At 53.7% G+C, this 15,920-nt stretch overlaps 1 protein-coding gene across 1 annotated transcript; it reads right to left on the reverse strand.

The window, feature by feature from the left end:
- Positions 1-7,810: 7,810 nt before the first annotated feature.
- NCLIV_017850 (putative plectin) lies at positions 7,811-11,540 on the reverse strand (the record flags this gene model as incomplete). The annotated part of the gene is made up of 5 exons (XM_003881977.1): positions 7,811-7,848; positions 8,352-8,478; positions 9,075-9,974; positions 10,508-10,573; positions 11,145-11,540. 5 exons carry the CDS (start codon positions 11,538-11,540, stop codon positions 7,811-7,813), a joined length of 1,527 nt encoding a protein of 508 aa, XP_003882026.1.
- Between the last annotated feature and the right edge of the window lie 4,380 nt (positions 11,541-15,920).

Here is a 15,920-nt window from a genome sequence, read left to right on the forward strand (position 1 = left end):
ACCTGATACACTACGCTGGTTTCTTCCAACTGCACGCTTTCTGTTCCAGGCTTTTCCAAACGCTCGGTTGAGGCAAACGTCTCTTCTGCGAAAGCCAAAGCGTGTACTGTCCATTCTTCCTCTCCTGTCAGATTTCCGTCCGCGTAGTTTTCTCCTGTCGAGGCCAGGAGAGCTAGAAGGATGTCGTTTGGGATGCGCTATAAAAACCTCTTTCGAAAGCCACCGAGCCGCAGACTTCCTCAGAGAAAGAACCTAGATGCTGTGCTCCTTGCCTCATCTCGGAAAACAGTCAGGGGTACTAGCGCCGCATGGAGGAGTCCAAGCGGTTGACGTCACGCGGCATAACTGCATGCACAAAACGAAAAAACATGCGTGCTCCGGCATCGAATTTGGTCTTTTGAGCATCTCCACTGCTTCGTTCCACGAAAGCTTCGCCAAGCACTCGATGCAACGGGCAGCCCTCCTCTTTTCAGCTGCTCCCTTGAACGTGAATGCACGGAAACACTCTTTCTGCATCATTCTTCGTTCTCTTGCCTGCGTGTGTCTACGACTAGACAGTCCCGTAACCCTGGAGGCACTACGCCGTAGATAAAAAATTTGTGTGCACACATCGATTTGTGGAGAGAAACAACCTGCTGCATAGGATAGCATAGACACTACTTCTGAGCGCGCACACCCCATCACTCACGCTGGAATATCCAGGAACCCGCCGTGCCTGTCGAAAACCTATCCTCATGACAAAAATGCCGAGAGACTTACAGCAGCTGAGTTGGGAGCAAACAAGGAAGGCGATAAAGATGAGGAAGGTCAAGAGCCACTGCAGACGCCGGCACAGCGACATGCGGGGAAGCAAAATGAGATGGGAGAAAAGGAGGAGGGCTCGCGTTTTGCGGGGAGACGAAACATTCGCGACTCTCTAGTCGACGCTGTTGAGTCAGTTTTTGAGAAAGCACCTGTCGCACACCCACTACCGATTGGTAGAAAGACGTTTTCCCGTGTCCTCCGTACACAGCCAAGAGACCGTGCTCCCTTTGTGCCGCCCGCCTGTCCCCGAAACCTGTTTCTCTCCCTTTCCCCTCCATTCGAAGGCGCTCTCACGTGTCTCACATGCCACCAAAAAACCGGCGACAGACTGGCACAGAAGCGCGTCAGGAGAACAAAAAAGGACAGCAGCAGGAGTCTATCTCGACGCCTACACCCCTTTTAATGTCCTTGCTGTGCCACCAAAGGAACCCAGAGGTTCCTGGGGCCAGCTGAAAAGAGGGAGATTCCGGGCGATGTTCGCAACGGGTGGAAAACTCTTGTGGAGCATTCGCGAGATCTGTCCGTTCCTGGACAGGAGGAAGGCGCGCCTCAACTAGCAAAGCACGTTGCCGAAACGATGCAGGGTCTTTGTCAAAGGAAGCGACACGCGCGGGGGTAACATGGGAGAAACGTGGTCATAGAAAACTGAAAACGCCTTTTCGACAGAGAGACGCGCGATCGCCGATGCTCATATGAGTAATCGTACCTGCATCCACCAAGGCCTCAAGTATTTTTGGATGTAGTACCACACGTCCATTCTCGGGAGGGGCCTCGCCATGTCCTGCGCGGCGCAGAGCTGTTCGGCAAAAAGAAGAGAGCGCCTCCGATTCAGAAACGACGAGACGTCCGCGGCTCGGCTGTCAACTTGCAGGAGCTCTGGATGTACGAGAAGACTAAGACTGCATGCGTTCTGCGGCTTCTACTCCGCGAGGCAGGAACGCCTTCGTGAGCGCGAGGAAGTTCAAAACATGTGCATGCAAATACGTCGAAAATCTCGCAACGCACACACATTTGAATATATATATATATATATATATATTGACATTTATATGCGGAAAGACCGCTTAAGAAGACGGCGTCTGCGAGTACAACAGGTCACTGTCAGATACATCTGGATGCATGCTTATCTGGAAGGGAACGAGTAGCACTAAAGACTTGTGCCTTTACCCATGGATGCACACTTGCATTGCACGGGACGCTGGATGTGTGAGAGGATTATGGCGACGGGGGGGACTCTCTTCCCTCACAGGCGATCCTAGACACAACGAAACAGCTGGTCCGAGAGGGTTGCCGCGCAGATTCTAAACACGAGTGTGTGAAGAGCTCACCACGGTACAAGAAAGAAGAAAAACGGCGAAGGCGACGATGTGGGGCAACAACGCCCTCGCATCCAGAGCACCCGGCGTCCGTCTTCTCCGTCTCCCGTCGTTCTCTCTCGTTTCTGAAGCCCCGAGGCGACTTTCTGTGAGTTGGACGGACAGCCTGCGGTCTTGAGTGACGCGCTGCAGCTTCTCGATGAGACTTCTGTTTTCACTCAGCAGCGAATTCCGGCCTTCCTTCAGCTGTCCAACCTCATTCTGCAGCTGCGTGATCTGCTCGTACAGCTGGTTTTCCGTCCCTTTGAGTTTCTCGTGGTCCTCAGACAGCCGCTGGTACTCGTTGCCCAGCTCACTGAGGCGACTGAGAAATTCAGGAGAAAACGCCATCTTCCCGAGAAGGCAACGCACAGGCACGCGGAAGAAGACGGAGGGGACTACAGCTTCACCCGGCCAGCCTTGCCCCTATCGGGCAGGGACAGGGGGGGTGGGGGGGGGGGAGGGCGGCAGGAGGGGAAAAAAGCGGAAATGGAGAAACGGTGGACGGACGACACAAAGCTACTCCGCCGCCTCACGCCCCTGCCGCCGTGGCGATAAAGAAGAGAAAGAAACTTTCTCAGCGCTCGCGGGGACGGTGGGAAGCAAGGGCGCGGCGCCGTTTCAACGCGGGCTCCGTGTAGCCGGGGGACGGATCCGACTTTCAGAAAAAGATCCACTAGAGGAAAGCCGCCTTCCTCTACCGGAGTTGAGAAAAACAGACACGCAAACGGTCTGAGAAAAAGAACTTCGATACGGCTTCTAAAAAGAGTTGAGAAGTCACAGCCTAGGAGGCGAACCGACGGCGCGAAGACACCGCGACTGTGTGCCGTGCATGAACATCGGTGACGAATCGTCCAGAGTCTCAGAGGACGTCGCTTTTTTTTTGCCTCTCCGAAACAAACCAGAACGTCAACTGGAGAGAGAAGGCGGAGCCCTGAGTGGCTGTGCTTAACAAGGCGAGACAGGGGCGGGAACTTCCCAGCATTAGCAAGACGCGGAACGCATGACCTGAGGCGGCGGGGAGAGGTGTAGCCACATGTCGAGACAAACGAACCGCAGGCCGTGTGCTTTTACAGGAGTTTCGATTTGTTTTTCTACGGTGGACGCCGAGGAAAACAGCAAAGTGTGCAGAAATCTGCGGTCTCTGGTTGGACCATGAAACAGTTTTCTCGGACCCAAGCTTGAACCGCGTGCTCGCCGGCTGTCCAACCACTCAACTTCCCATGTTTGTCTTTTCAGAGGTTTGAGGTTCCAGCAGCAGACAGAACGTGGAAAGCGCGCGGAAAAGAAGAAGGCACAGTCGCATAAACGGAATCGCAAAGAAGCGATGAAGAGGAAAGGCCCTCGGATTTCTTTTTCATACCTGGAAAAGAGCCGAAATCAACCGTTTCCGAAATTTGCCGCGAGGCCATCATCCCGAACCTCCTCACCCCATTCACCGCGGGGACACGAGCATCCCAACTTTTCTACCAGCTTTCTCTGAGGTTCTTCCAAGGGGTTCGTCTGCTGCGAGTTGTTTCCACAAAGGCACGAGAAAAGGAAAGCCTGACGGGTAACTGCTCGGTGCCGAAACAGAACGACGGAGACATTGGCATATTCGTGGCAAACCGTTGACATTGGCAGAGAGATCTCTCGACACCGCATGCATGTAGTGAGAACCACGGGAAGCGACACACATCTTGGGCGTTCTTGCCGCACAAAGTCGAAACAAGGTAGTTAAGGTGAACCAGTGGCTGAACAACCCTTTTAATTGATTATGCTGACTTCAGTCCCGATAAACTGCAGTATTGGCGAAAGCCTGTGGATCCCGCGGAAGTGACATATAGCCAGTGAGGCGGAACTGCCAAAGTTCTCAATCTATGCGTTCGCAGAACGTGGGAAAGACTGTGTGAGGACGCCTCGTCCTCGAGAGGTGACAGAAGCGTTTTGCCAGGGAAGGGACAGTGGGGGCGTTCTCGCGCAGGAATCCGCGAGGAAGCGCAACAGAAAAAGGCTGCTCCAGGGGTGGTGCGACGGTCCAGACAGCTGATTACTGAGGTAGGAGGGAAACACCCGGGGACACGCCGACTGCAAAGAGTTCTTGCTCGCTCCCGTAGTCCATGCCACGCAGGGCATCCCAGGCGTGGCGGATTCAGTCGTCCGTGGTTAGGGTGAACTCGGTTCACCGAAACGGAGTAGGAGAGTTAGCGTCGTTTGAATCCCTCTGGAATGAAGCCTGGCACATTGGTGTTTCGAAAGGGGGGGGGGGGGGACAGCGGCTGGTTCGTGAAGCGGGTCATCGATATAGAAGTGAGCGGCAGAAAAGTAGTGAAAAAGTAAAGTGGACCGAGTAGTTCTCCATGATGCGCATGCAGTCAACTAAGCTGACTGGAGCGTGCCGTGTTGACTGTCCCCCGAGGCTGCACTCCCAACGGCAAAGTGCAAGGACACTTGACAGGCAGCGCCGTCGCTTGGGCGTGCTGAAGCTTTTCCGAAACGTGAAGAATGAGACAGCACGTTCCACAAACTTGGTCGTGGCGAACCATGCGTGAGAGGATCTCAATCCCCTCATACGATACGATTACGAAAAGAGTGCAGGCGGTCGCTGTCGATACGTCCTACACTCGCCAAGCCTGGTTGATGCTGACCCAGAGTTTAAAACGACTGAGATCGCCGTGTCACGAGTAAAGCTGGTCCCGATTGAAAGATGAACATGTATATCTCCCCTCACATTGATCTCAGAGTGAAGGCATGCAGTTGGAGGAGCAGTCACTCCTTCAATCTAAAATCAGGCAGCCAATTGTGGTGTGAGTGCGACGCCGTCTCCAGCCGTCGATTCGTAACGGATCCGCGCGCCGGGGGGTTCACTGACACAGATTCAAAAACACAGAGGGGCACCGACCTATAAAATGGAAACTGTACGTGTACACTTATTTGCATACCATTTTGAAGAGTACATGCAAAAACAAACAACACAATTCACACCATCACTTTCGCATGTACGTACATAGCTCCATACAGATCAGATCTGCACGGTTTGGCAGGCTATGCATGGGGTTAGAGGTTCCTGTTTAAAACGAATATCCCACTGGGAAAATCAGAAGGCAAACTTGCGGTACGTTGTGGACTTCATCGGTAGTTCCGTTGTGCAGCCGAACTCTGTTACAAGGCTACCGGCCCGAAGGAAATTTGAGCCCGCTGCGTCGACAACAAGCACGGACGCAGGAACGCCAGGCATGATTCTCTAAGTGGGGCACGAAAAGTCTTTTGTCCACGAAAAGTGTTGCGTCCACGTAGCTATAATACATATTATACACAAGATTCAGATGCATGCTTTTGTACCTTCCAATATGGATATGCAAACATCGGTATATCTGTACGTTTCGGTTTTTGGTGTACGCATGATGAGTGAGAAACAATAATCAGTCAGCGACACCCCACGCCGACGTCACAGAAGAACGATTTTTTGTGCGTAAGCATTCCACGGGATAGACTTGCACGGTTTCTGCCCTTCTGCATCACTACATGAAGTTTAACTGAAGAACCGAGGGATTTTCGCCTACTTGAGTGAGTGGTATTGCTACGTTTTGGCAACAAAGAACGGCATGAAGTGTTCCTCGAACCTGCGCCTGTCCTGCCGGTGGAGGCACAGCGCTGCATAATTTGGATCTTGCAAGTGACGCATGCCCGCTCCTTTTCCTCTTGTGAGGAGCTCAAAACGCAATTACAGAGATTCGAAGTTAACTCAATTTAAGCACGTCACAAGGCTGCTCTTTTTCAGAGACTGCTACTGGGGGGCAAAGAGTGAGCGATGCGCACCGGCGCAGACAGTCTTTGCTACAGTTGTAAATTCGAGCAAACAACGCAGTCGCTATCGCTTGAAGTAGTTGAAATCCTTTGGCGTCCGTTCATAGCAAACAGGAACGAATACAGCAGCACACACGCAATCAAGGTAGCCCAACTGCTTCGAGATTCTACAACTCTCCGCTTGGCAATGGCGAGTACGGCAGTGGGATTTTCTAGCGAATTGTGGAGAGCAGGTGTATTCACGAGTCTTTTGCAAACTGCAAGAGAGGTGAAAGGTCCCAGAACACAGTGTGAGTACGGGGGCTACTCTAGGCACAACCTACGCTGCACTTTTCTTCGTCGACAGAGAGGTACGGAACGACGCAGGAGAGAGGCGGGGTATTAATTTCGCATGAGAAGACCCGAAAGACTGGGAAAGGGGAGAAAAAAAGGAATACACAGGGGGCGGGGAGTGGCAGGCAAGAATGTGGAGCTGAATAAGGAAGTGGGGATGTGTCGGAATGGTCCCGTATCCGTCACCAGTGTCAGGCTGAGGTATGCCTCAGAGTGCCCCATATCTCTACTATTTCGCTGAAGCGTCATTTCTGCTGCATCATTGTGACTGTTTTTACATAGGCACAGCCCATGTTGGTTCATGTGATTGAGGCGTCAGCTGGGGAAAAACAGTGAGTGCCGGAAGACAACAGAAAGAGAAGTTTCTTCTCGAGCAGATCTTTCTACAGAGCCACTCTGCTGGGAAAGGAAAACATTGCCGTTGGCCGTTCAGGGAAAGAGACAGATACAGTGGCAAGTGAGAATCGTGCCCAAATTGATCCGATACACGGAGTACTAAACTGCGAAGGCGGCATCTCTCCGCTATCTGCCACCAAGACGTCGTGCGCCGTGGCGAGAGAACTCTCCGGAGACAATGACTTCGACGTACCCATCGCCACTGCCTCTATGATACGAGTGCGGACTGCCTTTTCTGTGACTACAACGCCTTTCTGGCTTGTGGAGTCTCTACAGTTTTGCTGGCAAAGAAGTATTTTGGGGGTTGCTGTTCAGTTCTGTGCCACAGAATCAAGGCTGGTAGGATCTGCCTACATATTTCAAGTTTCCACCGCCTCTGGGCAGAGAAGTGGAGGTTTTCTGCGTGCCTAGTCGCCGTGAACCTGAGGGCTGCTTTACTGCACTCGATCTAAGCAAGATTTCGCTTGATCGCAGAGGAGGTCGGATGGGAATGAAGATCCTACAGATTACACACGGTGCTTCGAAAGTCTGCTCGCACGCTCCATTCCTGAAACTACGCCCACACAACGTGCCGCTGTCAAGAAGCGAACCTGCAATGTGTGCTGAGAAGTGTATCCTTGAGTGGCGGAAGCCTTCAAGGAATTCGGCGGAAACAGCCCCCCCCCCTTCCCCGCCAAGGACTCTTGTGACTAAGAACTGGCAATTACTCATGAGAAATTTCCTCTCAAGCGCCTCCTTGTCGATCCCACCATGCTGTGTCCTCCAAATGCGGAGAACTATCAGCCCCCGCCTCCTCTTTTGGTGGATTCCGCTTCCATCCCGACTGTCAGGGCGTCCCAGCGGAGGGTCGACGGCTCTGTTCGTTTCCTCTCGCTTTCGCCGTTTCGCTTCGGCCTTGAGATCTCGAGAAACGCCTGGGACAGTTCGAGAGGCACCTTTCCAGAAGGCAGGACGCATTTGGTGGATGGAGCTGCTTGCGTCCTTGCGTCGCGTTAACGAGATGGCGTACACCATCCGTGCGGAAGGACCTTCACGGACTTTCTTTGGGGAACTCGCGCACTCGCGGCTGTTCTTTTTGACAAAAATCGAATTAGAAACACTCAACGCTGGCAAGCGGTGGTCACTGAAGAGCATGATTACGAGGACGCCGCCTCGGTTGATAAGAAACACCCACCTGTTATAGAAAACTCGAGATGCAAACATAATCGGAAAAACCGAGCTTGTCGGAGCTCCCCCGTCCTTGAGCCGCGCTGAAGAGTCAAACCGAGGCACTCCCTTTCCCAAACCTCCAGTTACCTGCCTCGCCTTCCCGTGACGCGTCGGAGAAACGTGAATCCGCCCTTGGATGCGAACTGGCTGCCTCACTGGTACAGAGATTCACCGACGCCGATTGGAAAACGACCTTTCGTTGTGAGATTGTGTCTCCTGCCAAGAATTTAGAGGAAGTCTGCCTCAGCCGGAGACGTCCGGACCCAGCGGCGCTCCCGCCTAAACTCTAAACCCTAGGTCAGCCCATTCAATGTATAAGAGAGTCAGCCTCGTCAACTAGAGTCGGATCGGCATCGTAGGAATTCACTGCGCCCGCCACTCCAAGAGGGAAAGCTGGTTTCGTTGTGTCCGACGGTGACATGTCCGTGGTCATGCAGGAGAGACTCGCGACCTTCGTCTGTGCCTTACCGGAATCTGCATCTTTGCTGAAAACAGACAAACCTGCGAAAGGGGAGGCGGAACTGGTGCCTACGAGGTCCCCACTTCCCAGGACCGACTGCGCGAGGCTTGCTTCCTCCGCGAGCTCTCGGATTCCCTGGAGAACCACAAGACGCAAAAAACCACACGGGAACTCGTGCGCCTTCGCAAAAAATGCCCAGCAGAGATACAGACCACTCCAGATATCTCCCCTCCTTAAAACTTGGAGATACGAGCTACCGACTTTCTTAAGGCAAAGCGGAACGCGACGACCATGCCAAACGTGAAGACTATACTTATGCTCAATATATATATATATATATATATATATATATATATATATATATATATGGGTTGGTACCCAGAGTGGTTCACACACAAGAGCAACACAGATATACAGTGCGTGATGAAGGCAAATGATAACTCCTGTGGCTTTCCAAGGAGCGCGTTGGCTTTGAGTTCTCCCGGCAAACGCTGCAGTTAGATTGCGCGTCATCGGGATAAGTCCGTATACGAGACTTGCCCCCTGGGGACTGTCCCCAGAGGCATCCCCGGAGGACTCGTTGCTAGCAACAGGATCGGCCGAATCAGACCGAATCAGACTTAAAGTCGGCTGCGTTACCGAGGAAGCGCAGAGCAGACCCAAAGGGACAGTTGTCTTCGTTGTTCGCCCTCGCCCGTCACCGTGTTGGGGAGTTCGAGGCTGCGGCCTACCTGGAGAATGCGTGCATGTTGCCCGGCCAGAAGCTTTCTCGCCTGGGTCACATGCTGGTTCTGTTGCACGAGGTGAGCAATGTCTCTTTCGAGGCGCTCCTTCTCCTCATTGAGTATGCGATGTTGATCTGTTAAGAGCTTGACAGTGTTTTCGAGGTGGACGACACGGACGGCAACGCTCCTGGTTGCAGTCATGACACTGCTATAGTCCGCAACATCTGGAGACCTTCGGGCAGTTGCAGCCTCACTGCTCGGGCCGTTCGAAGCTCCGTGCATTTCAGAAAAATCGAGGATGTGGCCAACGACTTGTTGCTTCTCGTTCGTTAGACGCTCGATTTCGTCGCACGCTTTCCTGTAATCGGCTGCAAACTTTTCCTTGAGGCGATTCTGCTCGTCGGTGAGACGCCTCACGCACTTGTCCATTTCGATCTTTTGGCGCTCTTTGTTTTCTTCGACGATGTTTCGCTCATTGTTCAGAGCATCCTGAAGTTTGTTACGCTCCATTGTTGCCTCCGCAAGTCGCGCCCCCAGACTCTGGATCTGCTCGGCCATTTGCCGTTTGTCTTCTTCGGCGCTGCGAAAGTCCTGCTCGAGTCGGGATTTCTCTTCCTCTAAGTGCTTCGCGGCTGCAAGCGCCTCCTCCCTGGCCGACTCCATTGCCCGGATCTTCTTCTCCAACTTTTGTTTTTCTTCATCGTGGGCCAGCTGCATGTTCTGAAGGGCGTGCTGCTTGTCCTCGCCGAGCTGTTTATTCTTCGCTGTGAGGGTCCGAATCCGCATCCCCAACAGCCGGCTCTCTTCAGTCAGTTGCTTCGTCCTGTCTCCCAGCTGACGCTTCTCGACATGCAGCGCCTTGACCTGCTCGGCGACTCTCGTTTGCTCCTCGGCGGCCAACCGCAGCTGAAGGACCACAGGCAGAAGGTCCAAGCGGCGCGTCGACATGAATCACGGAAAAAGGTTTTTAGGTTCATGCTGCGCGCCTCCACGCTCCCGTTCCGCATCGCGCTTCTTGCCCCGTCGACGCATTTCGAATCTGAGTGTGCTGGGTTCTCGGTACAAACGGCACCGCTGCGAGACGGCTTAACACCCCACTTCTGAAATGCAGCAGAAAAGCGAAAGAGTATATGTACGCCCGGGCGAAAACACTGCATCTCAAATGCGCCTCTCCCATCACAAGTCTGTTGCGGCCCAACGACCTTTGTGTTCGATGCGTGGACCAACACTTCCACGAGAAAAAGAAATCACTTGTTTGTCCTGCTACCTCCTCCGCTAAGTTTATCTTTAGCTCGCAAAGGAATTCTGACAAGGACAACCTGCGCGCGTCGCCCACGCGTCGAATTCAGTGCTAGTTGGGGTGATTGGAAGGGACTACGAACGCCGAGCTGCCTGCCGTCAACGCTGTGCATGAAAGAGGAGGCGGCTGTTCGTCATACCTGGTCAGCAGCGTCTTGGCGCTTCTTGTTAAGGGACTTGTTCCTCTCCGAGAGCTCGACAATTTCCTGAGAGCGGAACCGGGCAAGGCACCACGAAACCACATGCAGGCACTGCTAGTCTCTTGACTGCAGGAGCGACACAGACGGCGATCCGCTACTTTAGGCCTTCTTGAACTACAAAAGGGAGGTTTTGAAAGCGACAAACCTGCTGATCCAGGAACCGCGGTGTATCGACAGGGATGATGCTGCCGTGTGCGGCGCTGCAAACGACCCACGCGTCGTGGTTCATTTGTCATCACTGCTTATTCCATGACCGGGCTTCCGGCATACGTCGTGGTTCACACCTCAAGCTCAGAAGGATCTACAAGAAAGACGCTGCGCCTGCATCGAGCGCAGTCGTGCAGCCTTTCCGACAGTATCTACGCAAAGTGAAGCGTCCATGGACACCGCACGATTTTACACACGGTCACCGACAGACATAGGTGAGGCGCATTTGGACGAAAGAAAAACGCTCGGCCAGGACTCTCCTTCCAGGTGACGGAGAGAATTCCACGCGTGTGGGGCATCGCGGAGAGGGATTGACAGGGAAGCCCGAGAACATCGTCACTTTCGAGTTGCTCTGAAGTTTGGGGCTCACCGCTTTCAGTTTTTCCTGACTTTCCCCCATCTTTCCCACGGACGCCGCGTGGGTTAGCCTTTCTCTCTCCAGTTGTTCTCTCGTTTCTGAAGTCTCGAGGCGACTTTCTGTGAGTTGGAGGGACAGCCTGCCATTGTCCTCTTTGAGTTCCCGGAACTCGTCTTGGAGCAGGCTATGGTCTTGAGTGACGCGCTGCAGCTTCTCGATGAGACTTCTGTTTTCACTCAGCAGCGAACTCCGGCCTTCCTTCAGCTGTCCAACCTCATTCTGCAGCTGCGTGATCTGCTCGTACAGCTGGTTTTCCGTCCCTTTGAGTTTCTCGTGGTCCTCAGACAGCCGCTGGTACTCGTTGCCCAGCTCACTGAGGCGACTGAGAAATTCAGGAGAAAACGCCATCTTCCCGAGAAGGCAACGCACAGGCACGCGGAAGAAGACGGAGGGGACTACAGCTTCACCCGGCCAGCCTTGCCCCTATCGGGCAGGGACAGGGGGGGTGGGGGGGGGAGGGCGGCAGGAGGGGAAAAAAGCGGAAATGGAGAAACGGTGGACGGACGACACAAAGCTACTCCGCCGCCTCACGCCCCTGCCGCCGTGGCGATAAAGAAGAGAACGAAACTTTCTCAGCGCTCGCGGGGACGGTGGGAAGCAAGGGCGCGGCGCCGTTTCAACGCGGGCTCCGTGTAGCCGGGGGACGGATCCGACTTTCAGAAAAAGATCCACTAGAGGAAAGCCGCCTTCCTCTACCGGAGTTGAGAAAAACAGACACGCAAACGGTCTGAGAAAAAGAACTTCGATACGGCTTCTAAAAAGAGTTGAGAAGTCACAGCCTAGGAGGCGAACCGACGGCGCGAAGACACCGCGACTGTGTGCCGTGCATGAACATCGGTGACGAATCGTCCAGAGTCTCAGAGGACGTCGCTTTTTTTTTGCCTCTCCGAAACAAACCAGAACGTCAACTGGAGAGAGAAGGCGGAGCCCTGAGTGGCTGTGCTTAACAAGGCGAGACAGGGGCGGGAACTTCCCAGCATGAGCAAGACGCGGAACGCATGACCTGAGGCGGCGGGGAGAGGTGTAGCCACATGTCGAGACAAACGAACCGCAGGCCGTGTGCTTTTACAGGAGTTTCGATTTGTTTTTCTACGGTGGACGCCGAGGAAAACAGCAAAGTGTGCAGAAATCTGCGGCCCCTGGTTGGACCATGAACCAGTTTTCTCGGACCCAAGCTTGAACCGCGTGCTCGCCGGCTGTCCAACCACTCACCCTCCCCTGCGTGTCTTCTGAGGTTTGAGGTTCCAGCAGCAGACAGAACGTGGAAAGCGCGCGGAAAAGAAGAAGGCACAGTCGCATAAACGGAATCGCAAAGAAGCGATGAAGAGGAAAGGCCCTCGGATTTCTTTTTCATACCTGGAAAAGAGCCGAAATCAACCGTTTCCGAAATTTGCCGCGAGGCCATCATCCCGAACCTCCTCACCCCATTCACCGCGGGGACACGAGCATCCCAACTTTTCTACCAGCTTTCTCTGAGGTTCTTCCAAGGGGTTCGTCTGCTGCGAGTTGTTTCCACAAAGGCACGAGAAAAGGAAAGCCTGACGGGTAACTGCTCGGTGCCGAAACAGAACGACGGAGACATTGACATATTCGTGGCAAACCGTTGACATTGGCAGAGAGATCTCTCGACACCGCATGCATGTAGTGAGAACCACGGGAAGCGACACATATCTTGGGCGTTCTTGCCGCACGAAGTCGAAACAAGGTAGTTGAAGGTGAACCAGTGGCTGAACAACCCTTTTAATTGATTATGCTGACTTCAGTCCCGATAAACTGCAGTATTGGCGAAAGCCTGTGGATCCCGCGGAAGTGACATATAGCCAGTGAGGCGGAACTGCCAAAGTTCTCAATCTATGCGTTCGCAGAACGTGGGAAAGACTGTGTGAGGACGCCTCGTCCTCGAGAGGTGACAGAAGCGTTTTGCCAGGGAAGGGACAGTGGGGGCGTTCTCGCGCAGGAATCCGCGAGGAAGCGCAACAGAAAAAGGCTGCTCCAGGGGTGGTGCGACGGTCCAGACAGCTGATTACTGAGGTAGGAGGGAAACACCCGGGGACACGCCGACTGCAAAGAGTTCTTGCTCGCTCCCGTAGTCCATGCCACGCAGGGCATCCCAGGCGTGGCGGATTCAGTCGTCCGTGGTTAGGGTGAACTCGGTTCACCGAAACGGAGTAGGAGAGTTAGCGTCGTTTGAATCCCTCTGGAATGAAGCCTGGCACATTGGTGTTTCGAAAGGGGGGGGGGGGGACAGCGGCTGGTTCGTGAAGCGGGTCATCGATATAGAAGTGAGCGGCAGAAAAGTAGTGAAAAAGTAAAGTGGACCGAGTAGTTCTCCATGATGCGCATGCAGTCAACTAAGCTGACTGGAGCGTGCCGTGTTGACTGTCCCCCGAGGCTGCACTCCCAACGGCAAAGTGCAAGGACACTTGACAGGCAGCGCCGTCGCTTGGGCGTGTTGAAGCTTTTCCGAAACGTGAAGAATGAGACAGCACGTTCCACAAACTTGGTCGTGGCGAGCCATGCGTGAGAGGGTCTCAATCCCCTCATACGATACGATTACGAAACGAGTGCAGGCGGTCGCTGTCGATACGTCCTACACTCGCCAAGCCTGGTTGATGCTGACACAGAGTTTAAAAGGTACGCGTCTGCTTGCGTGTGCTTCTCTGTACTCTGAGAGCGAAGTGGAGTGAGACACGAACAATCGAGTGTGCGTTAGCGCTCAGACCAGACCGGTTCCGCCGCACAACGCTCTTCAGAATGACGACTGAGTTCGCCATGTCACGAGTAAAGCTGGTCCCGATTGAAAGATGAACATGTATATCTCCCCTCACATTGATCTCAGAGTGAAGGCATGCAGTTGGAAGAGCAGTCACTCCTTCAATCTAAAATCAGGCAGCCAATTGTGGTGTGAGTGCGACGCCGTCTCCAGCCGTCGATTCGTAACGGATCCGCGCGCCGGGGGGTTCACTGACACAGATTCAAAAACACAGAGGGGCACCGACCTATAAAATGGAAACTGTACGTGTACACTTATTTGCATACCATTTTGAAGAGTACATGCAAAAACAAACAATTCACACCATCGCTTTCGCATGTACGTACATAGCTCCATACAGATCAGATCTGCACGGTTTGGCAGGCTATGCATGGGGTTAGAGGTTCCAGTTTAAAACGAATATCCCACTGGGAAAATCAGAAGGCAAACTTGCGGTACGTTGTGGACTTCATCGGTAGTTCCGTTGTGCAGCCGAACTCTGTTACAAGGCTACCGGCCCGAAGGAAATTTGAGCCCGTTGCGTCGACAACAAGCACGGACGCAGGAACGCCAGGCACGATTCTCTACGTGGGGCACGAAAAGTCTTTTGTCCACGAAAAGTGTTGCGTCCGCGTAGCTACCAGGATCCTTGAGGGGTCCAGATGACGGTTCGTGAGGGAGGTGCCGCGCCGCGCGATTGCCACTGCCAAAGTGACGGCTGTCGAGTCTATTCCTGTATCAAGGCAGCAGCGCTGAAACCCTTTGAACAACCGAAAGCCGTTTGCAAGGAGAATAATCCAATGAAGTATGGTGGACATTTACCATCCGTCATCATCACATGAAAAGGCAACTTTAAGCTCGGTGTCTATACCTGCAGGGTTCCTAGAACCATTTAAATGTAAGTAGAAGATTCCCATTGCCTTTCCGGTCCTGCAGAACAGTTGCGGTTCTAGGGAACCTGCACAACACTCTCCTTTTACTCTCGACAGTCCACTCCTCTCCACTCTCTCTCGCCGTCACCCAGCGGTTGTTTCCGGGCTGGCGGACTCCCCGCTGCGACTCGCGTTCCCATTTCGGTCGGACTCGCTGCAAGTTCATCGCTCGCACCATTTGGCGCCTGCACGAAGAAAAGCCGCTTCCCTTTCGCGGCAGGCCTTAAAATCAAAGAGAAAGGCACATACTTTGCAGGAAGAAACTCGAGAGGTTCTTTCCTCGAGAGATGCCAGGTGTCTCGACACGTGAGGTGGATCGATTCCCGCAAACCGTCGGTGTTGCACAATCCACACAACTGGCCGTCCTCTCTTTTTAAACACCCTTCCTTCTGTCTCCTTCTCCCGCTATTTTCCTCGCTCGAGTTAACCCTCCCAAATGCTCCTCAAAAAAGAGAAAAAATCCGAAATCCTTCGGACGCCGACAGCTACCTCGCGCGAACAGACGGCTGGCCAGCCGCTCTGTTGCATGCGCGACTCCCGCCTCGGTGTCTTGTTCCCGAAACGAGTTATCCGCCTTCTTTCGCGCAACAAAACACCTTCCGCGAGTTCCCTTTCCTCCCAGGTCAAGATGGCGAGGACAACGGACTGCTTTTTGTCGTGTTCCACCGTCTCTTTTACTGCGTCACGGCGCAAGACCTCCGGGGTTCGTTTGCGCAGCATCTCGGGCGTCCCGCTCTTCTCATGTACCCATTTCGACAAGCGAGGCCGTACGTGCGTCCTTTTCCCGCAAACTCTCATCCTAAAAGAGAGGCGTCCACCCGCTCGTCGATGCAGATGCGACACAAAGACTTTCTGGGCAGCAGGCAGGTGTGCCTTTGCGCTTCATGCACGGCTCGGAGCGCTCTCTCCCGTTTCTTTGCAAACGGCGAACCCGGTTTCTCCCGAGTGAGAAAATGAGGCAAACCGCGTAGGTTTCCCCCTTTCCGTTTTTTCTCGCTCTTTCCATCCTGCTCTCCGCGGCGTCCCGAAACTGTCGAACCCAAA

Source organism: Neospora caninum, chromosome VI (genome assembly GCF_000208865.1).
Source record: "Neospora caninum Liverpool complete genome, chromosome VI".
Taxonomy (NCBI): Eukaryota; Apicomplexa; class Conoidasida; order Eucoccidiorida; family Sarcocystidae; genus Neospora; species Neospora caninum.